Below are 26,997 nucleotides of genomic sequence, written 5' to 3' on the forward strand. Positions count from 1 at the left end.
CGCCCGTGTTATTTTTAAACCCTGAACGCCTGTGTCTGTGTAATCGGTGCGTGTGTGTAACCAGTGTGGTTGTGTGTGTGTGTGTGTGTGTGACCGTACATGGAACGTACTTCTGTACGGTGCACATCTGGAAACGCGGAGTGGAGCCACAGCTGAGGTTCAGCTCTGTCTCTGTGTGTCCATCCGATAGTCCTGAACGCACACAGACAGACAGACAGACAGACAGACAACTAACGGTGCAGTCTGTCAAAACCTCTCTCGTTGTCTGCCATAACTGCTCCTAACTAGTGCCCAGGTAGTGTGGGGGTCTCACCCCCAACATAACTGAATTTCTCCCCCACCCCCTCCTCCCGAAGAAGTTCCGAAGCTTTAATAATGACATATACTATACTTGCATTTGACATCACATCTTTGAGACGTCTCAAAGCGCTTCACAGGATATACTCTAAAGTAGATTGACTGTGTTTTGTGGGCGAAAGGCAGCAGCGAATTGCGCACGGTAGCATCCCGTAAACAGTCGTGGATTGAGTGGCCAAATTATTATTAATATTTATTTCTGGAGGGATTATTACCCCCGGAAAGCGATCCGCCGATCGACTGACAACCGGGCTCCTACTTACTGCTGGGTAAGTACAGACGTGTGGAGTAAGGAGGTTTGGTCCTGCCCCGGGAATCGAACCTGGGTCCCCTCGCTTGCGAGGCGAGCTCTCTAACCACTGAGCTACAGAACTCCACGGTCCTGAGTTAGGCGGTTGAGGAGGTTAGGGGCGCAGTGACTGAACCCTCGGCGAGGCGGGAGGTGTTACGGTCTCTCTGCGTGCTAATGCACACTTCATCCACACACGCGGGAAGCTTTAATTATTCCCATGTGGAATTCCAGCGAAAGAGCTATCCACGGGCCGGGGCTGGGGGGGTGATCCTCGGAGACTTGTCCCACCGGGCGTGAGTGAGCGTTCCTCGGGATAATGATAACAACAATCCCCGCCCCCGACACAGCGCCCCGTCACCTCTCCCGAGATGCCTCACTGCGCTTCGCAGGATGTTAGGATGATGTTCTGTCCGGCGATGGGAAATCCCATCTTCCTTTAAGAAAAAATAATAATAATTCGGTCACTTCAATCCACGACTGTTCGCGGGACTCTTCTGTGCGCAATCTGCTGCCACGTTTTGCCCACAAATACACAGTCACTCCACTTTACAGTATACCCCGTGAAGCGCTTTGAGATGTCTCGACAGCATGATAAGGCGCTGTGCCAAATTTAAGGACTATTATTATCTGTGACCAGAACTCTCTCTCTCCCTTCTCATCTACGGTCCTTTCCTGTCTGGTTCTGTTCTCATCTCCCCCACCCCACACCCCACACCCCACCCACCCCCCCCCCCCCGTCCTTCCACCCCCGTATCTGCCAATGGCTTCCCCTCCAGCCCCCCGCACCCTCACGTTCAACGCTTGTTTCCCAGAACTCGGTCCTCTCTTTAATGTTTACACAATAATATTAATCCTTGAATTTGATACAGTGCCTTATCATGTCTGTTGAGACGTCTCAAAGCGCTTCTCAGGATACACCGTTAAGATGGATTTTGGGGGCGAAACGCGGCGGCCAGTTGCACACAGCAGCGTCCCGCAGACAGTCGTGGACTGAGCGGCTTTATTTTGATTGACTTATTTTGAAGGGGGTTAGAGCCGTTATAGCGGCTGTCGGGAGCTGGAGTGTCGCTGCCGTTGGTTGACCTGTTCCCCGCTCTGCGGTCCTGTCGTCCATCCTCTCCCTCTTTGTTAGGCTCTTGTACCGTTTCCTCGACGCCAGAAGGTTGTGAGGTCTGGAACAGCTCAGGGGGAGGATTGTCCCACCTGTTCTTCGGGTGAGACATTAGATCGGGCGCCCATCTGCCTTTCCCTGAGCTCTCCACGACAGCAAACAGCAGCAGTCAATAACCAGGTAAACAGCCAGACAGCCAGCCACGGCCGGGAGCAGCCCAGGTTACCGTCAACCTCCAAAAACTGGACGACGTTTGCTTTTCTAAATGAAAAGAAAAAAGGAAATTGCTCTTCCTCTCCCCCACCCCCCACTCCCTGCCATGGCCTGGGGATGGGGGTGGGGGTGGGGGGGGGAAGTGGGGGCAGCACGGAAATGGTGTGAAGAACTATTCTACAACAAGGGTTCAGCACTTGACCCCCGACGCCTCTCACGTTTGGAGACCGTCGCGAAGCGCTTCACAGGATTTTACCGTAAACAACAACGAGATTACGTTTGTATCGCGGCTTTCGTGTCGGGAGGACGTCCCAAGGCGCTGTAAAGCGTAGTGACTGCGTTTTGCAGGTGAACGCGGCAGGTAGTTTGCGCACGGCCATGACCCCCGCAAACAGCCATGACGTGAGGGGCTGATTTTATTGGGGTTCGGGGTGGGGGGGGGGGGGGGGTTGTTGGCCAGGACACCGGGAAAGAGAGAGAGAGAAACTCCTTTCTTTCTTCGAGTTGTGCCGTGGGATCTTTGCGAGATTAGTTTAACGTCCCATCCGAAGGACGGCACCTCCGACGATGCAACCCCCACCACTCCCCCCCCCCCACCATATCCCCCCCACACCCCCCCCACCCGAGCTGTGCTACAGCATCAATTTAGACGATGTGATTCCAAGTCCTGATGTGGGGGCTGATTCAGAGGCGAGAGAGAGAGAGAGAGCTACCGACTGCGCCAGGCTGACACCTGAGAGCAGCCTGTGACCCTGCACACCTGACGGGCCTGTGAAGTGTAGTGACTGTGTATTCTGTAAGGGAGCGAGGCTTCCCTCCGGCCTGGACTGAGCGAACGTGGTTGGTGTCTCGGGGGTGGAAGTGAAAGTAGTTTGTAACCGCTGATCGTGTGAACCAGACAGAGTTTTTATTCTAGACGTTAGATTCCCGTCGGGGTCGGGGTTGGGGGTGGGAGGGTTTCGGGGGGACGGGGGGTGCGGAGTGCGATGCGGAAGAGGAGGTCGTTGTGAGAGCTTTGTCGTTCCTGTGATAAACGCAGGGTGGTTGGGGGGGTGAATTGGCACAGGTCCTGGGATGTCAGTGTCAGAGTCTACCCCCCCACCCCCCACCCCCCTCCCCCCCACCCCCCTCCCCCCCACCCCCCTCCCCCCGGTCCGCACCACCTTTGTTACGCTGTAAGCCATCCTCACCACAAAAGGAGAAGAAAGAAAACCAGGTGTGGGCGCTGACAGTGAGCAGCTGTGACATCTGTGGGAACAGGTGTGAAAGCAGCCCCCAACCCCCCCGACCCACTCCCACCCCCACACCCCAACCCCCCCAACCCCCCGACCCAACCCCCGACCCACTCCCACCCCCACACCCCAACCCCCCCAACCCCCCGACCCAACCCCCCGACCCACCCCCACACCCCAACCCCCCCAACCCCCCCGACCCACCCCCACCCCCACACCCCAACCCCCCCAACCCCCCACCCACCCCCACACCCAACCCCCCAACCCACCACCCCCCACCCCCCCCAACCCTACAGGGCAAATCAGGGCTCCAGCCTACACTCAGCGTCTGTGTGCGTGTGTCTGTGTGACTGTGTGTATCTCTGTCTGTGTGTGTGTAGCTGTCTGCTGTGTGTGTGTGTGTGGTTGTGTGTGTGTGTGTAGCTGTCTGTGTGTATGTGGCTGTGTGTGTGTGTGTGTGTGTGGCTGTGTGTGTGTGTGTGTCTGTGTGTGTGTGTGTGTGTGTCTGTGTGTGTGTGTGTGTGTGGCTGTTTGTGTGTGTGTGTGTGTGTGGCTGTGTGTGTGTGTGTGTGTGGCTGTTTGTGTGTGTGTGTGTGTGTGTGGCTGTGTGTGTGTGTGTGTGGCTGTGTGTGTGTGTGTGTGGCTGTGTGTGTGTGTGTGTGTGTGTGGCTGTCTGTGTGTGTGTGTCTGTGTGTGTGTGTGTCTGTGTGTGTGTGTGTGGCTGTGTGTGTGTGTGGCTGTGTCTGTGTGTGTGTGTGTGTGTGTGTGTGGCTGTGTGTGTGTGTCTGTGTGTGTGTGTGTGTGTGGCTGTGTGTGTGTGTGTGTGTGGCTGTGTGTGTGTGTGTGTGGCTGTGTGTGTGTGTATGTGGCTGTGTGTGTGTGGCTGTGTGTGTGTGTGTGTGTGTGTGTGGCTGTGTGTGTGTGTGTAGCTGTCTGTGTGTGTGTGGCTGTGTGTGTGTGTGTGTGGCTGTGTGTGTGTGGCTGTGTGTGTGTGGCTGTGTGTGTGGCTCTGTGTGTGTGTGTGTGTGGCTGTGTGTGTGTGTGTGTGTGTGGCTGTCTGTGTGTGTGTATGTCTGTGTGTGTGTGTGTGTGTGGCTGTGTGTGTGGTGTGTGTGTGTGTGTGTGTGTGTGTGTGTGTGTGTGTGTGTGTGTGTGTGGCTGTGTGTGTGTGTGTGTGACTGTCTGTGTGTGTGTGTGTGTGTGTGGCTGTGTGTGTGTGTGTGTCTGTGTGTGTGTGTGAGTGTGTGTGGCTGTGTGTGTGTGTGTGTGTGGCTGTGTGTGTGTGTGTGTGTGTGTGGCTGTCTGTGTGTGTGTGTGTCCTTGTGTGTGTGTGTGTGTGTGTGTGTGGCTGTGTGTGTGTGTGGCTGTGTGTGTGTGTGTGTGTGTGTGTGTGTCTGTGTGTGTGTGTGTGTGGCTGTGTGTGTGTGTGTGTGTGTGTGTGTGTGTGTGTGTGTGTGTGGCTGTGTGTGTGTGTGTGTGTGTGTGTGTCTGTGTGTGGTGTGGCTGTGTGTGTGTGTGTGTGTGGCTGTTGTGTGTGTGTGTGTGGCTGTGTGTGTGTGTGTGTGTGTGTGTGTGTGTGTGTGTGTGTGTGTGTGTGTGTGTGGCTGTGTGTGTGTGTGTGTGTGGCTGTGTGTGTGTGTGTGTGTGTGTGTCTGTGTGTGTGTGTGTGTGTGGCTGTGTGTGTGTGTGTGTGTGTGTGTCTGTGTGTGTGTGTGTGTGTGGCTGTGTCTGTGTGTGTGTGTGTGTGTCTGTGTGTGTGTGTGGCTGTGTGTGTGTGTGTGTCTGTGTGTCTGTGTGTGTGTGTGTGTGTGGCTGACATGAAATAGTGACTCGCCTTATACAAATATAATTTTGTGTGTGTGTGTGTGTTTAGTATGTCTGTGCATGTAGTAACTGCGTGAGTGTAGTGTGTGTGTAGTGTGTGCTTTTGGCAGTGTCTATGGGGTTGAGTTTATTTGGGTTTGTGAAGCCGGTGATCTGTTCATCTGCACTGTCAGCCAAGTGGCGATCCCAGGGCTGTCTGCGTCTCTGATAATTACCGGGAACGGAACTGGGGGTATATATCGCCCCTCACATTGGGAAGTGTCCCCGAGCGCTTCATCCGGGGCTGTGCTTCCCAGCGACTCCGAGACCAGTCGCTCGCTTCGTGGCTGTTTGTAGGGACGTCGCTGTTCACAAATTGGCTGCGGCTTTTCGCCCACAAAACACACAGTCACTACTCTTTACACTGACTCCTGTGAAGCACTTTGAGACATCCTCCCAATGTAAAAAGGTGTTGTATTGAGTGCGAGTATTATTATTATTATTATAATTATTTTATTATTATGGAATCAAGACACAGGGTTGTCGTCATTTATGTGGGGGTGGGGAGAGGAAAGGGGCAATAGAAAAACCGCTCCCCCAAACCCCGCCGAGGCTTGAAATTCCTCCCGGTCTTAGCCTTACAACGTAAGGTTCACGCAGATTTGGGGGTCGGGTGGGGTGGGGTGGGGGGGAAGCCTTTGATTTGGAAGGAAGTCAGTTCTGTCTTCGGTTAATCAAAACTGAAATGCAAAAGAGATTCCCCCTTCGATCCCGAGCAGCTTTTGGGACGAAAACGGTTGCTCGGGCTAAGAGAAGGTGGAAAATTTTGGGGAGGGGGGGGGTGGGGGTGGCGACGAAGGAGTTTGGGGCGGTGGGAGGGAGCGGGAGAGTGGGGGGTGGGGGGGGGGGTTGTAGTAAAGCTGTAAAGACTTGGTTAAGAAAGGATTCCGTTACAAGCTGAACTCCGTGAAGCGGAGCTCGCTGCGTGCGAGAGAGCGGCACGAGAGAGAGAGAGAGCGGCGCGAGAGAGAGAGAGAGCGGCGCGAGAGAGAGAGAGAGCGGCGTGAGAGAGAGAGCGGCGCGAGAGAGAGCGGCAGAGCGGTGCGAGAGAGCGGCGCGAGAGAGAGAGAGAGCGGCGCGAGAGAGAGAGAGAGCGGCGCGAGAGAGAGAGAGAGCGGCGCGAGAGAGAGAGAGAGAGAGCGGCGCGAGAGAGAGAGCTCAGTGGATACGCACTGAGTGAAGCCAGATGCGGAGAGAGAGAGAGAGAGAGAGAGAGAGCGAGAGCGCGGGGCAGGGAGTTGGGTTTGGTAGGAGTTATCCTGACAGATTTTCCCCCGAGCAGGCAGCGGGTCAGTCCTGCTAAAGCACTAATCGCTCCCAGCAGTGCCGCGAAGCCAGACTTTGTGGAGCCTGGGTTTCTGGTATAGGAATGTTGTTCCATGTTCCACACATCTTCCTCCTTCCTCTCTCGGTAGCCAAGTGGCAAGGAGTGTGGGGGAGGGCGACGGGGGGGGTGGGGGGGGTTGGGGGAAACGCAGGGGCAGAGAGGAACTTGCAAGCCAATAAATAAATCTCTTGAAGCAACTTTCACCGGGCGGTGGGAGTCTTTCTTCCCCGAGGCAGGGAAGGAATTCGGATAATCCTCGCGGCTCGCGCCGGCGCCTTACCGTGTGGTCGCGGGGAATTGCTGCGGAGTGCGGCCACTGTGCCTTTCGCAGGCGGACGCCGGAGCCCGGCGGTGCGCGCGTCCCCGCAAAACGGCCCCGGGGCGACGGACCGGATTTTGGCCGAGTGTTTTATTGCGGCCGTTGACAGGACCGATTGTAGAGGGCAGGGAATGCGCCTCTCCCTGCTTCACCCCCCCCCCCCCCCCCTGGCAACGGGGGGGGGGGGGGTGAAGCAGCGTTTGCTCGCTCCCTCGGGTTGGACTGAGCGTCACAGCGCTGAGCTCTAATCCTAATCCCCCCCCCCCCCGTTGCCAGCAGCCTGTAACCAGACTCGGGTCCCGTTTCAAACAATAATAATAAGGTTAGCAGCGCGCGCCCATCTGCAAATGTCATCTCTCTTTCAGAGAGCGGAGGGTTCAAAGGCACGGAGGAGGGGAGAGGTGTGGGGTGAGGGGGTGGGGGGGAAGCACAGTGCGGAGAGGGGGGAGGGGAGAGGCCAATGTCAGATACAACTGTCGATGCGCAGGCTTCGTGACGTACGTCCGCGCCAGGTTGAAACGGAAGTTCTGTGTTTCTAATAATAATAATATTCCTTGCATTTGATGTCGCGCCTTATCACCCCGGCCGAGAGAAAAAAATGGGGAAATCTATAGATTTTATAGAAAATTTTATAGATTCTATAGAAAAAAATAGATGCGGGCCGTCTGGTGAATTCCGCGGAAGGTTGCGGAGGCTTTGGTTGGCACCCACGTGTACTGATCCACGTGAGGAAAGACGGGACTAGATGACGGAGCTCGTGGGGGTGAAGTTAAAGTGCTCTGTGATGCTCGCGAGCCCCCTGTGTCGGGCTCCGGGGTTTTATCCTGTGTGGAAAAGCACTCACTCCACAAGTGCCAAGTTGTTGCTCTGTGCCCCGCAGCCACTGAGTCACACGCTTGGCAATTCAGTGCGAACGCACGCCATAGAGAGAGAGAGAGAGAGAGAGAGGGAGGGAGGGAGGGGTGGTGGGGCTCAGCCTCAGAGGGTTGGAAGGTTTGTGGGTTCAGATCCTTGGGTGACAGTCCCCGGGTTGATGCTCCAGTGCAGTACTGTGACGTGGTGGGGGGGGGTGGGGGGGGCAGCAATGCTTAAGTCAGAGCATTAGTCGCATTTCCACGTTCAGAGGAGACGTTAAACCCAAAGTCTGTTCATGTGGATGTTGCAGATATTCTCTCTTATTTTTGGAAAAGAAAGGAAGGGAGTTTCTCCCCTGGCGTCTTGCCCAACAGATAAAATTGATCGTTCATTTTGTGGCAGTTTGTGGGACGTGCGTGTGTATGCGTGCGTGTGTATGCGTGCGTGTGTGTGTGTGCGTGTGTGTGTGGTGGGGGGGGTGGAGATGTGCTCTATTTTTCTTTTGGTCTGACACTCGTGGAAACCCATGACCTGTTACCCGAACCAGACTGACAGTGCGACACATGTACGTTCACCTTCACGTGGGATTGAAAGGCGGTAAATTCGGAACAAATCTACCCCAACGCTGTTTAGGGCTCCCGAGGGAGACGGTTGAAGCAGGAAATATTGATTCTTTCAAACACAGGTTAGATAGTTTTATTATTATTATTTATTATTAGATATATAGATGGCGATCTCCCCACGTCTGTAACGGAATGCGCACTTTCTCTTTTTCTCTCTCTCTCTTTCTCTCGCTTTCTGGTTATCAAAATCTGTATAGAGTATTAAGTGGAGGTTGGCAATAGCGAAATGCTACTGCTGGAGCCTAACCAGCTAAAACCACACCGCTGGCCATCGATATTGCTGTCTGGCAAGCTTTCCCGCTGCTTGTCCAGCTCGGACCCCCTACCTGTTGGGGGCACTGACTTGTAGGGTTAACGGGAACAGAGTGGGAAGAACCCCTGGCATTTTGGGGGTGGATGGGGTGGGGGGTTTGTGTGAAGGGATCACACACCTCCAGAGGGGCTGGCAGAGAGGGAAAATTATGTAACAATAATAATCTTTGCTGTTTGACTCAGCGCCTTAACACGTCTTCGAGACGACTCAAAGCCCTTCACCGAGTATACTGTAAAGTGAATTGACTGTATACGTTGTGGGCGAAACGCGGCAGCCAACTGCGCACAGCAGCGTCCCCACACAAACAGTTGTGGGTTCAAGCGACCAATTTCTCCTTCTTTATTTGTCTTTTTAAAAAAAAAATTTCGGAAGGGATCCGCCAATCGTCTCACAACCGGATTCCTATTCTGTTCACTACTGGGTGAACGGAGGTGTGCGTGCGCGCGCGCGTGTGTGGTGTGCGCGCTCGCCAGTGAGCGCGTGCTAGTGAGTGTGTGTGTGTACGTGTGTGTGTGTGTGTGTGTGTGGAGTAAGGAAACTTGCCCAACATTTCGCCCTGACCCGGGAATCGAACCCTGGGGTCCCAGGTTTTGGAGGTCTTGTGAGCTTCATTGATTGCCGTGGATCCTGGTGCGAGTCCAGCCCGAATCCCAATGAGGTTGAGATGTTAGCGAGACGGTATTGTGCGGACTGTCGTGTTGATTGGATCCGTTGTTGCACAGGGGCATGTGTTTGATGACGTCGCTGATCAGCCAGCCTTGGAATGATCAGTATTTGTAACCAGACATTTAGAAAGTGCTGTGTTTCGCTAGGCAGGCGGTCCCATCTGGCCACCATCTGTGTTCAGCTCGCTCCTGAATCCACGCTTTTATTTATAAGAGAGAGAGAGAGAGAGAGAGCGCGCGAGAGAGAGCGAGAGTGAGAGAGAGAGAGAGAGAGAGAGAGAGGGGAAAGGAAAAAAATACAAATCAAAAGGGCTGCTGTTTTCCTTCTCCAATGGCTCACAGATGTGAGAAATTAAAGCTCGACACATGGGAAGAGGAAGAGAAAGAGGCCGGGAGTCAGAGTGAGAGCGGGAGCGGGAGACGGTGGAGGTGAGAGAGAGAGAGACCCGGGAAGATGTCTTGTCTTCAGAGCGGAGTCTGGAGACCAGCCCGGGCAGGGCTCGCTCATTTCTAAGACGTTTCGTCCGTCTGTTATTTTTCTTTCTCTCTCTCTCTCTCTCTCCCTCGCTCGCTCTTGCTCCGTCTTTTGGGAGCTGTCTGTAGGGAGGAGGTAAGGTTCCAGGCTGGTGATCGCACATTCCCAGCGTGTCCTTAGTTACCGGGTGTCTGTATGTACAGTACTATATAATCTATATTGGTGTGTATGGTTGTGTATGTGTATGTGTGTGTATCTCTGAATGTGAGTCTGTGTGTATGTCTATGTACATATAGAATATATGTGTATACAGTATATGTGTGTGTGTATATGCGGGCGGTGGAAACCTGGCAATAAAGAGCTCCTCGATATTTTTTGTTGTTGGCTTTCCTGAGTGTGGATGTGAATGAAATCTCTCTGTATTCTCCTCACTGTGAGGCGGTGGGGGGAGGGGGGTGTAATCCTGGCGAGGGATGGTTCTGCAGGTTTGTACCAAACCAAAAGCATCTTGGCTCCCGGTGCCTGTGGTGTGATGTGGGCTCCTCAGAGCCACTGTGTGAGTGAGCCCCCAGCACTCCCCACCTCATGCGCGTTCCTATTGGAACAAAAGCCTTTTCATAGCGTTGTACGTTTGTGTGTGTCTATTAGTATGTGCATACGTGTGCACGCGCGCGCGCGTGTGTGTATATACGGGTGTGTTTTCATGCACGCGTCGGTATGTGCATATATGTGTTTGCTTGTGTGTGTGTATCTGTGTGTATGAAAGTGTGTGTGTGTGTGTGTGAATGAAAGTGTGTGTGTTTGTGTGTGCGTAAAGTGTGTGTCTATATCCTCACAGGAATATTCCCAGCGTTTCCACACGGCTTCCCTCTCCGCAGTGACTAATGTACAGGGTACAGGGTTGGTGATGAGAACGAGCCCAACGTGTATTATTTGTTAGTAAATTGAATTTGTTCTTAATTGAGGGAGTGAGCGTGTTCTTCTGAGTTCCCACGGGGAGATGTGTCTCGGGGGGGGGGGGGGGGAGGAATGATTGATGCCCATCCCAGTAATGGGGGGTGGGGTTGGGGTTTAGATATGTGTGTGTGTTTAGATATGAAAGTACTTTGGGACGTCCTCCTGACCTGAAGGAGTTGTACTAATGTCATTCGTTGAGGGTTTGAGGGTTCACCTGTAAAAAAAATACACAGTCACTACACTTCGCAGTAAAATCCTGCGAAGGGCTCCGAGACTCTGCCCTGCGTGAGGGGCAAGTTGTTGTCGTTGTGAAGCTCTCTGAGACATCACACCGAGGTGATAAGGAGACGATCAAAAGCCAAGGATTATTATCTTTGATTATTTATTTGACGCCTCCATCAAAAAGTGTTTGACCTTTGGTTGGTTAGAAACTCGACCGACTGGGAAACAAACTGCCCGCAATTAGTGGCGGGGACGGGGTGGGGGGGGATCAGGGGGACGGAGGGTGGGGGTACTGCTCTGGTCCATCATGGCACATCCTTAATCGCTTTTCCTCACTTCCCGGGAACTCATCTATCATCCTCGGAAACGTCCCATCCAGCCCCGGCTTTTAATGGAAATTGAATTTGATTCTAGCGACGAGGTGGAATGTCTGACCTTTCGTAATGGCTTCAATTTGTCAGCCTCTCTCGCCTCTCGGGTCAGGAGGTTGAACGCTGCTTTGTCAGAGGCGCCATTCTTTCGATGTTTCCCCCGCCCCCTCCTCCCACCCCCATCTCCCGTCTGTGACTTGTACGAGCGCGTGTTAAAAGAAACCCGCGGCGCTATTCGGAAAGAGAAGGGAGTCTCTCCCGATGTCCTGACCAACAATTGCTCCAGGTAAAAAAATAAAAAATTCAGTCGTTCGTTCCACAGCTGTTTGCGGGACGTCGCTGTGCACAAATTGTCGGCCACGTTCACCTCCAAATCCACTCCGTTTTACAGCAAAATCCTCTGAAGCGCTTTGGGATGTCTCAATGGCATGGAAAGGCGCTGCATCAAAAAGCAGGGATTATTAGCTTTATTATTAATTATTGCTATTATCTCCTGTTTAAACATCCCGATCGATACTGCTTGTGTGTTTGAGCAGTCACGATAGCCCTCGTGTTTGACAAGAGCGTATTTGTAGGCGAAACGCGGCAACCGATTCGCGCACAGCAGCGTCTCGCTAACAACCAGGAAGTGAATCGACAATCTTAGCTGAGTGGGGGTTGGGGGTGGTTGTGGGGGGGTGGGAGGGGGGGAGAGTGGGGGCTCTTTAAAACCTTGCGACGTTGCTGACCAGATGCTGTGAAAGATGACCAATCTTTGTAGTTGCTTTGTAGTTGACTGTACAGACGTGGGGTGGTGGGGGGGGGAGGTGGGGGGATGTGTGTGTGTGTTTGGCGGGGAGGGGGGGGGGGGAGCGTATTATATAATAAACCCCACAGCTCTGGAGCGAGGCTGGGCAGAGTGACAGAAGGTGCGCTGGCGCTGTGAGTGAGAGCTCAGCCACGACAGATTGCCAGTGAGGATGTCCTGTTTTGTTTAGGCGTTGAGCTGCTATTTGCATTTTCAATGTAAAGTGTGGACCTGTTTACCATCTGTCAAGGGCTCAGGCTGGGCTGGGAGCCAGGGAGACCCACACCGTCGCCTCCAAACACCCCACTCTCAAACCTCCCTCATTAACACTGCCAGCGAGGGCTGTGTCAGGCAGGGAGAGGGGGTGAGGGGGTTGGGGAGGGTGATTATTTGGGGGTGGGGGGGGGGGGGGGGTTAGATGTCAACCTAAACTGAGGGCGAGGTGTCAACTTGAACTAACGATCAGTCATTTTCCTTTGCTCAACACGTCGCTCTCTCCACGCGTCACCTTGTTGCTCCTGCGGTCGGGGGCAGGAGGAGGGCGAGGGCTGGGATGGGGGCCGTCATTGTATTGAGGGGTGCTGGTGGGAGTTGGGGGGGGGGGGTCTTGCGCCCCTTTTCCTGTGTGTGGTGGTGGGGGGGGGTGTTTGACTCCCCACCCCGGCTGCGATGTATGTCAGTGCCTGGCTCCCCCCACAGTCAGTGCGTGCAGTTGGGAGGCTAACGTCCTCTGGCAGACTTCCCGGGACTCGAGCCTTCCCAATGGGATCCCTGCCAAATGGCATCCTCTCCAACGACTGGGGTTTCAGCTCGTGATGGTGAACGGCAAGTCTGGGACAGTAATTACTGGCTTAATTAGTAAACTGCTGGTGGGTCTGATCCACAAACACAAGGTGGGATGAGAGGGGGGAGTGGGGGGGGGGGGGGGGGGGCGGGCGGGAGGGTGTTGTGTACAGTGCGGTTCCTGAGTGTCAAACGGTTTGAGTGTTGAGTTGCAGTGAGTCGGGCTGTGTACTGCACAACTCCTAACAAGGCCTCAACGAGGAGTCTGAGCTGGTTCGGCAGCTCGTCAGTGCCTGAGGGAGAAGGAGCTCTGCTCTCCGTCTACTCACCCCCGCACGAGGGGCGGTGGGGTGTGGGTGGGGGGGGGGGGGGCGAGCTACGGGACGTCTGCTAAGGTGTGCTGTGGCGCAGTGGTTCGAGCTCTCGCCTCGCAAGCGGAGAGGTTTCCGTGTTTGATTCCCCGGGTCAGGGCGACACCTGAGACAGGTTTCCTTACTCCACACGCCTCTGCTTACCCAGCAGTCAGTAGGAACCCGCTTGTTAGTCGATTGGTGGATCACTTTTCGGGGGTAATAATCCCTCCAAAAAAAATAATAAATTGGTCAATTCAATCCACAGCTGTTTGTGGGACGTTGCTGTGCGCAATTGGCTGCCACGTTTCGCCCACAAAACATACAGTCAGTTCACTTTACAGTGTATCCGGTGAAGCGCTTTGAGACGCCTCAAGGATGTGATAAGGCGCTGTATCAAATACAAGGATTATTATTAATATTAATTCAGTAACAGGAAGCCCGAGTCCCTGATAGGAGCTGACAGGCTGTGATTGACGCTGTAACACAAGCAGTCGTCAGGTCAGGTTTGGCAAGAATTTCTGTCCTTGTTTACAGAACCACAACAGCAATTCCGCACAAGCCTCACCTCGCCCTGTCCTGCCTCTTAAATGGCCGGTGTCCTCTGTACAAAGCGGCTCGGAGGAAGGGTAGAGAGCGCAGACACACAGCTGGCTTTATTGCTAGTGACGGAAAGAGAGACAAACATGTGTGATGACTTGGGGTGGGGGGAGGGTGCGAGTATTATTTAAAAAATCCTGTGAACAGCTGTCAAGTGTAGTGACTGCTATTATTATCATCATCATTAACCGCTCATTCTTCTGTGTCCCCCCCCCCCCAGAGCTGCTGGAACTGCGGGCGCAAAGCGAGCGAGACTTGCAGTGGCTGCAACACTGCGCGATACTGCGGCTCCTTCTGCCAGCACAAGGACTGGGAAAAGCACCACCGCCTGTGCGGGCAGAGCCTGGGCAAAGCCGTACCGGCCAGCAAACCCAGCAAAGGGGAGAAGAGCCCGGCCCTGGAGAAGATCGTCTCCTCCACCGTGGGCTCCCGGTCAGCCACTCCCACCCCACTGAGCACCACCGACGGCAGCGGTCAGTGACGGGCGGACAGTGACGGGGGTCTCGCTGATACCCACCGCGATCGATTGGGGCTTGGCGTGATTTTCACCGACCACCGAAAAATCAAATAGGTGGAGACACCGACCGGCAACATTGACCAGTTCCCACCGCGGGTGGGACATCTCCCGGCTTCCTGCCTCAACCCCAGTCAGCGTTACCGCACCAGCCATCACCCAGAGGATCTTTTACCCAATCGAGGACCCTTTGTTGCCCGAGCGGAACTTACTCGACAGGAATTTTGAGCGAACTGTTTAATTTGCATCTTCTTTCTCTGCGGTGGGCAGGCAGCGAGGGAGTGGGGGGTGAGGGCGGTGGGGTGAAGGGGGGTGTTGAGGTACGGGCTGTGGTTAATGGACCTCTCCGACTTTTATCCCCCCACCCTCCGATACTTTGAGATTGTATAATAGGAACTCTCCGTGTGCTCAGCCAGATCTGTGTGATCGACACTGAATAACTCTCGTTCCTCGTCCTGAAATCTCTCTCTCCCTCCCCCCACCACCTATGAAGTCTATGGGGGGGGTGTGGGGTGGCGGTGGAGGTGGAGACGACACAGAATTTTTCCCGACACACTGACAGGGAGCGGAATGTATTTGTCTCTGAGTCTTACTCTGTGTACCATTTTTATAACCTTTGACCTCTTGAAAGTAACACTCCCCACACCCCCACCCAACCCCCGCCCCCCTCAATGTCCCCCCCAGCCATCCCACTCCCCAAAGCTGATATCAGACACAGACCTTCGCTTAAACACGGGTGGCTGGTGATACAATGTCTTTCCAAAGGAACCCCCCCCCCCCAACCCGATACCTTTCCCACCAATGGGAATGTCTGGCGCTGCGATTGACACGGAATTCAGGGAGAACGTTTTCAGCGCCGGCCTCAATAAAACCGTAATTATTAAAAAAAAATGATATTTTTAAAAAAAGGTCCACGGGCTGAGAGCGGGTGGAATTTCGTTGCCGGTGTTGCTCTGGAGTAGAAAGGAACGGGGAGGGACGTTCCCGGTGACTGATTCCCGCGCTTCGTGGCCAAGTCACTTGTCAGCCAAGCGAGGGGGGGGGTGGTCCCCGATGCAATCGCCCATCGGATCCCACCGCCCGCCCGTGTCTTACACCCCCACCAAAAACAAACCAAATGATCAGTCTCTGAACCAAACATTGTCGCTCTCTCTCTCTCTCCTCTCTCTCTCTTTCCCTCCTGTTTTTTTTTCTTTTTCTCTCCTTCCTTTCTTTTTCTCTCTCTCTGTTCCTTTTTTTCCTCTCCCGCGCTCTCTCTCTCTCTCTCTCTCTCTCTTTCTGTCTGTTGTTGTCACTTTTTCTCTACTGTACAGAGAAGCGGGAGGAGGCCATTCAACCCCTTGAGCCTGTTCTGCCATTCTATAAGATCGTGGCCGACCTGTACGTCAAGTCCAAATACCCCGCCCTTGCCCCGTATCCCTTAATACCCTGACCTAATAAATAGCTATCTCTTTCCCTCTCCCTTTGTGTTATCTTACGAAGCATTCACCTGCTCAGGCCACACCAATGACCAAAGCCCCTCACCACGCACCCCCCCCCCACCCCCTCTGCTCTCACTATAACCAGGGTCCGTTTGTTTGACTTGTGAAACAGTCGACGTGATTCCTTGTTGACATCCATGTGATGAGCACAAACCGTGTCCAGTGAAACTCTGTGCGGACAGACGGTGACTCAACTTCTGGGTTGGAGATTCTTTCTCTCTCTCTCTCTCCCACTCTTGAAGAGAAACGTCCTTTGTATTTGAGCGATCGATAAGTCAGGGCTCATCCCCCCCTCTCCCCACCCACCCAGAAATTTAATCCAAATGAAGGTAAGGAAAGAATAGGCCAGGTCCCCACTCCTCACTCACTGCAGAGACCACCACCCACTTCCTTCCCTCAAGCTCTTTGGGGACGCTACCCAGTGTGAGTGGCGCGATATCAATGCAAGTCGTTGTCACACACGCACACCCAAGAGTCACCTCCTTCAGGACAAACTGAATAGCAAAAGTGGGGGTGGGGGGGGGGGGGGAGTAGAAACACTGACGAGAAGTGAGAGATTTCAAAATATCTTAACAAACCGTTCCTGGTAAAAGGAGATTAAAATAGAGACAAGGAAACAAAACTAACGACCATGACTACTTTAAAAAAATAACGTTCTTCCTCAGCCCTACCCCCCAACCATTCATTTAGAAAATAAAATGCTCTCAAGACCAAATTGGGGAGTTTTGAACGATTTGTATGACGTTAAATGTTAAAAGCAGCCTCTGAGCCTGAGACCAGGTGGAATTTTGGGGCCACTCTGTTGTGGATTGAGTGATCAATTTTTTTGGGGGGGATTCTTACCCCCTGGAAAGGGATCCACCAATTGACTTAACAACCTGGTTCCTACTTCCTGCTGAGTAAACAGAGGTGTGCGGAGGAAGGAAACTTGCCTAAGGTTTCACCCCGCCCGGGAATCGAACCCAGGTCTTCCCGCTTGATTATAAGCTTTAGGTGGGGGGGTGTTGAGGGGGTTTAGAGAGACAGAGAGAGAGAGAGAGAGTGAGCGACACCTCTACTTAAAGTCCCCCTAACCAGCCACTTGCCATTGAAGATTAAAGGGTATTTCTGTTGTGTCTTGAATGCTCTGTGTGTGTGTGTGTGTGTGAGCGTGTGTTTTTTGAATGGGGTAATTGTAATTTTTTTTCTCTGTTGAATATGTAAATAAATATTTGTAAAGAGGATTGGTTTGTTCATTTCCTTCCCCCTCTGACATGTGAAGGGGCTGAGGTTTTGTTATTCCACCCCCCAACCTGGCTGATATTTTAATATTTTATTTAAGATTCAATAATAATAATAACATTTGCAAGGCTGTGAGTAAAGAGCGGGGGACTGGGACTGATTGGGTAGCTCTTCCAAAGGCACAGGCATGATGGGCCGAATGGCCTCCTTCTTTGCTGTAATATTTCTAGGGGCGTATTGGGGGAGGGGGAGGCTGAGTTCCCCTTAATAATAATAATCCTTGCATTTGATATAGCGCTTTTCACGTCGGGAGGACGTCCCAAAGCGCTTCACAGAACACATTGTAAAGTGAATTGACTGTATATTTGTGGGCGAACGCGGCAGCCAATTGCGCACAGCAATGTCCCACAAACAGTCGTGGATTGAAAATGACCAATTTATTATTGTTTTTGGTTTTGGAGGGATTATTATTAGGCTCTGTGTGGAGTAAGGAAACTTGCCCAAGGTTTCGCCCTCTGCTGGGAATTGAACTCAGGTCTCTCACTTGCAAAGCGAGTGCTCTAACCACTGAGCTACAGGACTCCACAGTGGTGGGAAACCTTTACAGACAGCGTTCTCGATGGCGAGCTGTGTGGTTTTAGCTGGTTAGACTCTCTGACAATTACTTCCAACGCACACTCTGGGGTTTCTCCCGCCTTCCCCAAGCCTTGGCTCTTGCCAACCTGCGCCTAATCCGTTCTGGAATTAGGGAAGCAGGATGCCTCCAGCGAGAGAGAGAGAGAGAGAGAGAGAGCGCATTCCATTCCAACAGTCTGTCTCCGGAATTTCCCTGTGTAGGTGGGATGCACGGAATTCTCAGTTTGGTTTGGAGTCTATTAAGCAACGATGATGGGTTTCCCCATGTGTCAGACACCTGGTTGACCAAGAAAAACTATGTACAGTTTTGACTTCCTGCCCTACAGCGAGTGAGTGAGTGAGTGAGTGGGAATGTGCGTTCTAGCGCCCACCAGTGGTTGCTTCCAAGTAGCTTTCGCAAGAGGCAAGAAATAGTGTATATGAGGGTGGGGGGGGGGTGGGGGGAGTCAGCCCGGTATCTTTGACACTTGCGGAAATCCAACACCATACTTAACAGTATCTGATGTGTGGGTGGAGAAGACGGAACGAAACAATCAATGTCGAAAACTTTATTGCGAGTCTACAAGATGTCGAGACATTCCCAGCAGCTCCTGGCAGGGCTAAGGTACCACACACACACAGAACATGGCGATGTTCTCCTGGGCGACCTTGTAGAGGTGAGTCCCGTGCTTGCACTTTTCTCTGCGGCGCAGCACGGTGATGGTGGTGTTGAAGGGGACGCTCCTCATCGTGGGGTCTATCTGGTGGTCGGCTCCCAGACAGGCTTTGAGCAGACAGTGAGCTTCCAGGAGCTTGCGGGGGTAGCGAGTCTTGTCACTGTTAACCCTGTAACCGAGCGAGAGCGAGAGAAGGGTGGATGGGGGGGACAAGAAATTTTTATTAAGCCAACAGAAACAACTTATTCATGTAATAATAATTATCCTTGCGTTTGATGTAGCACCTTGTATCACAAGTATTGTTAACATTTATTAGTGGTTTATTATCATTATTAATAAAATTCCACTGCCTTTTGAGGTTGGTGTTAACCCCGCCCTGTGGCATAACAATAGTAATAATCCTTGGATTTGATATAGTGCTTTATCATGTTGTTGAGAGTCTCAAAGCGCTTCACAGAATATCCTGTAAAGTGGTGTCACTGTATTTTGTGGGCAAAATGTATCACTACACTTGACGGTGGTTCCCCGTGAAGCACTTTGAGATGTTTTGAGGATGTTGGCACTGTATCTCTACCCTTCCTCCGAGCCGCTTTGTACAGAGGACACCAGCCCTTTAAGAGGCAGCACAGGGCGAGGTGAGGCTTGTGCGGAATTGCTGTTTGTGGTTCTGTAAACAAGGACAGAAATTCTTGCCAAACCTGACCTGACGACTGCTTGTGTTACAGCGTCAATCACAGCCTGTCAGCTCCTATCAGGGACTCGGGCTTCCTGTTACTTAATTAATATTAATAATAATCCTTGTGTTTGATACAGCGCCTTATCACATCGTCGAGACATCTCAAAGCGCTTCACAGGATACACTGTAAAGTGAATTGGCAGCCAATTGTGCACAGGAACGTTCCACAAACAGTTGTGGATTGAATGACCAAATTATTATTATTTTTTGGAAGAATTATTATACCCGGAAAGCGATCTGACAATTGACTGACAACCAGGTTCCTACTTACTTCCTAAGAGAACAGAGGCTTATTGTGTAAAGAAACTTGCCTAAGGTTTCATCCTGCCCGGGAATCAAACCCAGGTCCTCTCGCTTGCGAGGTGAGCGCTCTAACCACTGAGCTCCAGGACTCCTTTACATACAGGAGAAGGAACAGCCCCTGTTTATTACATCACGTCAGGATGGAGCTGGGCGAAGGGGGCGAGTTTTTAATTACTTTGGGGAGCGGGTGTTGGAGGGGAGGGGAGGGGAGGCGACGACTGTCTTTACCTGTAGGACCAGGGTGAGGTACTTTGTTCTCCTATCTCCCTCAGAGACATCCTGTGAGAGTTACCCAGGTCCTCGTCAGCCACCAGCTCCAGCACGGGGTTCAGGCTGTAAGAGGGTGTGACCCGCCTCAGCTGCTGACTCAGCTTTTTGTCGGAGGGCTCAGCGCAGTGAGTCCGACCCTCGACCGACTGCCCCAACCACGAGAGGAAGACGAGGCACACGAACAATTGGACCTGCAGGCGGGAGGAAACAAGACGGGAACTGAGTCCGTGATCAGCTTCAACAATAATTTATGTTGATATAGTGCCCTTCACGAGGGGTAGTGTGTCGAAACGCTTAATCTCCCGCAGCAGCAAAACTCCAACGCTAACAGAATATCTAAACTCCAACCGGGACCCTGGAAAATAACAACATCGTCGTCAACAATAAGTACATGAATATCATAAATAATAACAATTGCCCCATTTTGGGGTTTGGGATTTTGAAGTGAGAAAATGTTACGGTCCGTAACCCAAACCCTGCTCGGAGCAAACAAACTCGCCTTTTATGACAAAGTTTCGATAGAATAATAATAATAATAATAGTATTAATAATCCTTGCATTTGATCTAGCGTATTATCACAACACCAAGACGTCTCCAAGCACTTCACACTTTGTGGGTGAAACACGGCAGCAATGTCACTCAAACAGCCATGGAGTGAGTGACCAATTTATTTGGGGGATTGTTGGCCAGGACCCCGGGGGAGAGAGAAACCGCCTTCTCTTTTCCAATAGCCCTGCGGGATCTTTAACATCAAACCCGAACAGGCAGATGGAATTTTGGTTTAACGTTTCGTCCTAAGGACGGCACCTCCGACCATGCAACACCACTGTGCTGGGCTGACACGAGAGTTCAGCCTTCGTGGCTGGTTTCACAACAACGGCGTTTGGAGCAGTGACGACAGACACCCAAACAATGACTGGAATTGTGCAAACAGAGGGATCGTACTCTCCTCTCCGGTGGTGTGTTTTTTTCTTGCTTTATTGGAAATCGAGGCTTAGCATTAAATTATTCCTGTCATAGCTCTACAGTGAGTCATGGAGTATGATTGAATGGTTGAATGCCATTGTTGACACTTGAACCAGTTGATCAACATGACCTGCCCTAACTTGACTTGGTCACAGGACAGTCAGCTTTCTATCAATGAATTCTCTGGGGAAAAAAAACACATGGGCCAACGTGAGCTTTGCTACTTACACCCCCTCCCTCCCCCCACACACCCACTCACACCATTAATTGGGGATTTTACCGTAAAGGTGTAGTAACTGTGTGTTTTGTGAACAAATGCTATCTTTCCCTCTGTCCAGGTCAGAGATGCGAGTGTTATTGTAATAATAATAATCCTTGCCTTTGATTTAACGCCTAATCACATCTTTGAGACGTCTCAAAGCGCTTCACAAAATGTACTGTAAAGTGGAGTGACTGTGTGTTTTGTGGGCAGAACGTGGCAACCAATTATGCACAGCAGCGTCCCACAAACCGTCGTGGATTGAATGACCAAATTATTTAAGAGATTATTAGGGTTGTTGGGATCTGGAATGCATTGCCTGAAAGGGAGGTGGAGGCAGATTCGATAACAACTTTCAAGAGAGAAGTGGATAGATATGTGGGGAGGACAGGCCTACGGGGGAGAGCGCGGGGCAGTGGGATTAGCTTGGATAGCTCTTTCAAAGAACCGGCATGGACACGATGGGCCAAATGGCCTCCTTCTGTGCTGTATGATTCTATGATTACCTCAGGATGGTGCTCTGCCAATCTACTCAGACTGTGTTGCAAGGATGTGCTATCAAGTGTAGTGACTGCGTATTTTGTAGACAAATGCAGCAGCCAATTTGCACAGAGCGAAGTTCCACGAACAAATGAACGTCTGATTTATCCTGGTGTTGGGCAGGAGGTGGGAGGGAAGATTGTCAGCCAGGACACAAGAAAGAAAAACTCCCTTCTTTTTCTGATAGCATCGCAGGATCTTTGAACAGAGTACAGGGAGCTCGGATACAGCGCATTTCCCCCGCGCCCCCCACCTCATCCCTCCATTCCCCTCCCTGTCACTTTGACAGTGAGCTCAAAGTCTCGAGCTGTCAGACATGGAGGAGGAACAAAAGCATAAAGAGAACCAGGAAACTGAGTAAGTAATACTCAAACTTGGTGTGTCCCACAGATTCGTGAATCATTTAGTTTCGTAAACAAGTCAGCGGTATAAAGATGACTGACTGACTGACTGACTGACTGACTGACTGTCTGGCTTTCCAGGGCTCAGGTTGATTTGCACGTTGGTAATTGAATTGAAGCAGTCTCCGTGAATGATTAACAGATCAGCGTTTCAGGAAATTGACTAAAATAAAGAGCAGATGAAGCATTAGTCTGGTTGTCACGGGTCTGGAGGTCACAAGGTTCACGTCAAGATTCTCCCAGACAAGGCAGCAGGTGTGAGGCGTGGTGATAGGTTTCCGCACGTGTTAGACACTCGGCTGAGATCCCCTCCCTCCAACAGCACACACAAGAAAAAAGCGCTTTGCAGGATTCACTGTAAAATGCAGTGACTGTGTAGTTTGTGGGCGAAACACGACAGCTAATTTGCGCACGGCAACGTCCCCACGAACAGCCATGGAGTGAGTGATCAATTTTATTATGGAGGGGGGCATTGGGGGCGAAGGAATTGTTGACAAGAGAGAATCTCCCTTCCCTTTTCCAAAAGCATCATAAGGGTTTTAATGTTTACCTGAACAGGTACAGGCAGGACCTGGTCTTACCTGAAGGATGAGGTGAGGGGGAGGGTTTATGCATAATATAATTCTTGTGTTTGATACAGCGCTTTAACATGTCATTGAGACGTCTCAAAGAGCTTCACAGAATATACTGTAAAGTGAAGTGACTGTGTATTTTGTGGGCGAAATGCAGCAGCCAATTGCGCACAGCAGCGTCCCACAAACAGTTGTGAATTGAGTGACCCAATTGTTTTTTATATAATAATAATACTGTAATATATAAAATAAACCAGACAAACTTTCCTGTTCCTTAAGCCTTGTCCGACACACCTGAGCCGAGCCGAGCTGAGCCGAGCGTGTGTGTGGGCGTTGGGTGAGGACATAAGCAGACTCCACTTCATTGTGTTTGGAAACAAAGGTAAGCCAGGCCTGAGCGAGGCAAAGCCACCAGCGAGGGTAGCTCAGATCACCAGAGAGAGGCTTTGTTTTCATCAAACAAACACTCCGCTTCGGATGGTCTAAAATGCAAGTTTGTCAGAGGAGGGTCTTGAGATGGGTCTTAAAGGTGGGGAGGGAGGGGGCAAGATGGAGGGACTGCGGGATGGAGTTCCAGAGGGTGAGGGCAGAGTGGTGGAAGGCCCACCCGCCAACAGTGGAGGAGGGAGCGAACAGGGTGGTAGGGGGTTAGGAGGTCGGAGAGCTCGGGGGGAGCAAGACCATGGAGGGCTTTGGAGGTGAGGGTCAGGATCTTGAACTGTATCCTCTGTGTGATGGGAAGCCAGTGGAGTCGGGCGAGGATGGGGGTGATAGGGTCATGGAGCCGAGTGCGGGAGAGGACACGGATGTTCTGCAGAGTTCTGGATGATCTGTGGCCTATGGAGGGAGGAGTGGCGGAGCCGGGCTACATTGTGGAGGTGGGGGAAGGCAGAGAGGGTCATGATGCGGATGTGGGGTAGAATGGATAGTTGAGGGTCAAACAAGACCCCGGGGTTCTGGACCGGCTTAGTAAGGTGGAGTGTGCATCCATGGATGGCGATGCTGTCAGCGCCCGAGGTGAGGAGGCGCTGACTTGAGCCAATCAGGAGAGCCTCGGTCTTGTTGTTACCAACAGGTAAATCGCTTCACTGGTTATTATGTAATTAAGGACATAAAAGTGCTGTTGAACACAGTTAGTGCATTCCCGTAGCTCAGCGGTGAGAGCGCTCACTTCGCCAGCGAGAGGACACGGGTTCAAATCCCGGACGGGTCAGAGCGAAACCTTAGGCAAATTTCCTTACTCCACACGCCTCTGCTTACTTACCAGTACCGAGTTCATTGGCGGATCAGTTTCTGAGAGTAATAATACTTCTCCCACCTCCAAAATACATTTGGTCACTAAATCCACCACTGTTTGTGTGGACGCCGCTGCGCGCAATTGGCCGCCGCATTTCACCCACAAAATACACAGTCAATCCACTTCACAGTATATTCCGTGAAGCGCTTTGAGACGTCTCAACGCTGTGATACGGCGCTACATCAAATGCAAGGATTATTATTAAACTATCCTATCTATAGCATTTGCCGCTTCAATAATTCTCTCAAAGTATTTTTAAATCTGCACATCCACGAGGGTTAAAAATTAACCTTTTAAGGTTCAATTCTTTCAGTGCTACCAATAAGACATGAGTCCCGTCAGTCAGTGTCAGCCCGGCTCAGTGGGTCTCACGTTCGCCTCGAGTCAGAAGATTGCTGACTTTGAACTCCTATTGTCTAGGCTGACGCTAGTGCTGGAGGAGCGCTGCATTAATAGAGGCTTCGTACAAGATACACAGTCACTACACTTTACAAGCTCAGGAACTGGACCAACTGTGATCGCCACAGAGCGTTGGCCCTATTCCGACATTCCTTTGCCAAGCACGTCACCTTAGAATCAGCTCAGCTTGAGGAGACCCTGTTTACAGCCCACCCCCACGAGTTAGCCACAAACCAGCCACCAGCCGTCCATCGAGCTCTTCGCTGTTAGGAGATGAGATTCAGTAAAAGCTTTCAAAAAGTGAAATTGAGATTTAATAATAATAATATATAATAATAATCCTTGCATTTGATACAGCTCCTTATCACGTCATTGAGACGTCTCAAAGCGCTTCACAGAATATACTGTAAAGTGAATTGACTGGGTATTTGTGGATGAAACTCGGCAGCCAATTGCGCACAGCAGCGTCCCACAAACAGTCGGAATTGAGCGACCAAATTATTATTCTTTTGAAGGGATTATTACTCTTCGCCAATCGACTGACAACCAGGTTATTGCTCACTTTTGGGTGAACAGAGGCGTGTGGAGTAAGGAAATTTGCTTAAGGTTTCACCCTACCCTGGAATCGAGATTGTAGCTCAGGAAAGGACCTGGGATTTAATGAGGTTCTGCAGGTAATTTGCAATGAACAAGTTGCTTTGTTGCCAACCCTGCAGTCTCTTTCTCTCTCTCTCTCTCTCTCTCCCTTCATAAACAAATCAATAATAATAATAATAATAAAAGAAATAAAGAGGAACTTTTCAGGTCCCAAATTAAAATCAATAACAACACCAAAAATGTGCACTTATATAGCGCCCCTCACACAAAGCAGGGTCCCGGAGTGTTTGACAGGCACGCTCTTACCTTCATGAACATTGCCTTGGAGATTTCCTGTTCCTTTTTATTCTCTCCCTTCTCTCGCTCGCTCTCTCTCTCTCTCTCTCGCTCGCTCGCTCTGAGTTCCCCAGCAATCTGATCTCTGAGGCTCGCCTCTGTGTATCTTGGACAGTTCAGGCTGCTTTTTACATTTGTCTAAGGTCGAACTCCGTGGGAACAGGGAAGAAGGTTTTAAAAACAAGAGAAGGGGAGGAACAGATCAGTTGAGCTTCAGTCTGTCATCAGCCACTTACCAGCCTTGGTCCTTAAAGGGAAACTCCTCCACCGCAACAAATCCGATCTGTGTTTGGAGCCGCCGTTTCCAGAAGAAATACTCACAATGTTCTGCGGAAATTGTGAACCATAAGAATAACAATCCTCATTTTTGATACAGCGCTTCATCACGTCATTGAGACGTCTCAAAGCGCTTCACACAATGTATTATAAAGTGGAGTGGCTGTGTAGTTTTGTGGGCGAAACGCGGCAGCCAATTGCACACTGCAGTGTCCCACAAGCAGTCGTGGATTGAGAGACCAGATTTTTTTTGAGGGATTATTACCTTATTTTGAGGGACTAATAACCGGGTTCCCACTCACTGCCAGGTAAACAGGAGCGTGTGGAGTAAGGAAACGGTTCTCACCCCCCACACATACTACACTTGCACAGCTCAACCGGGAAGTTTCTACATATTAATCCTTCAAAAAAAAATTGGGTCATTCAATGCACAACTGTTTGTGGGACACTGCTGTTCTGCAATTGGCTGTCCACAAATATACGGTCAATTCACTTTAAAGTATATCCTGTATATCTAAGCAAATCCAGGTGAAATATTCAACCAGCTCAGGTATGATCCAAAAGAAATAGAATATTAATATTGATAATAACAATAATAATCTCACGAGCTGGTGATGGGGGAATGGGTGGGTGGAAATGAGGGTACGCTCTGGAGCTGAGAGCTACTGGTGTGAATGGCCTTAAATCCACTGGCTAACAAAGACTGGGACTGTAGTTTGACAGGCAGCCAATGCTGTAATGGGAGGAATAGCAGGAGGAGGATTCAGGGAGAGCCCTATTCATCCTAAACCAAACTTGTTGAGCTTCAGGTCACTGCATTGTGGAACGTGAGCAAATGCAGGTCATGACAGCAACAACAACAACAACAAGATTCCATTTATAGAGCGCCTTTCACATCGGGAGGACGTCTCAAGGCGCTGTACAGTTGGGTCAGGACCCGAGCATTGGGGGGAAATGGTCAGGGTGAGGGGAGGGAAGGGAGGGAGCGAGGAGGGGGTAGAGACAAGCCACCTATTGCAACACACAGTGGAAAATGGAGATAGGGAGTAAAGGCCAGCACGCGCTGTTGACTTGTCACAGGCATCAGTCAGGACTAGATCCGAGCCCAAGTTTCTTGTTGTTGACATCACAGGTAGTGACACTCTCCTGTATAGTGACTGTCTCTTTGTTGGCAAACGCAGCACATGGGTGGGAGAAGAGAGAGAGAGAGAGCCTGAGACTCTTTCACGTATCCCCTTGGCGACAGACCCTGGGAAATAAAGGTTAAACCAAAAATAATAAATGAACAAAAATCCCTCGCGCACACCCAATTTACAAAAAAAAATACGCGGTTTGAAACGTAAGAAAAAAATGGTGGACAGCCGGATCTGAAAAGGAAAAAACCACGTATTGGGGAGGGAGGGGTGCTCTGCGACCTACTGGAGCCTTCGGTCGCCTCCCCCCTCCCCCCGACTCCCCCCGAGTCGTACTCCGCCAAAGTCAAGTGCTCCGGGACCCTGTGAGGGGAGCTGTATAAATGCAAGTTGTTGTTGAGAAACAGCATAAACTGTTAACTCTAATGTTGAATAACGCCCTCAAAACACAGCAAAATACGCATCTGTTCGAGTCGGTCAAATGGGGAGGGGGTTTTGGGTGAGGGAGGGAGGGGAAGGGGGAAAGAGGGGGAGGGGAGAAATAAAGAGACAGAATATCCCACTGTATCTGTACACATGCAATTTATTACACCACAGGTTGGCACCCACAGAGTCAAAGTCACACAGTTTCAAAATAAACCCACAAAATCCAAAAGAAAGCTTTTCATCATCAAAAAAAGGGAGTTGG

The 26,997-nt window shown here is 51.3% G+C and overlaps 2 protein-coding genes across 2 annotated transcripts in view; one reads left to right on the plus strand and one right to left on the minus strand.

Annotated features, from left to right (window-relative positions):
• The window catches only part of dynlrb1 (dynein light chain roadblock-type 1), a gene marked incomplete at its 3' end in the record, with an annotated part of 137,919 nt that overhangs the window by 9,569 nt on the left and 101,353 nt on the right, over window positions 1-26,997 (plus strand). Inside the window, 2 exon segments of the mRNA NM_001292587.1 lie at window positions 2,394-2,404; window positions 9,732-9,751.
• LOC103188612 (interleukin-17A-like) lies at window positions 18,103-25,104 on the minus strand. The gene is given in 3 exon segments (NM_001292578.1): window positions 18,103-18,392; window positions 19,491-19,723; window positions 24,871-25,104. Coding segments are annotated over 3 exon segments (471 nt in total). The 5' UTR covers window positions 24,883-25,104; the 3' UTR covers window positions 18,103-18,166.

This window comes from Callorhinchus milii, unplaced genomic scaffold, assembly GCF_018977255.1.
Source record: "Callorhinchus milii isolate IMCB2004 unplaced genomic scaffold, IMCB_Cmil_1.0 Scaffold18, whole genome shotgun sequence".
NCBI classification, from domain to species: domain Eukaryota; kingdom Metazoa; phylum Chordata; class Chondrichthyes; order Chimaeriformes; family Callorhinchidae; genus Callorhinchus; species Callorhinchus milii.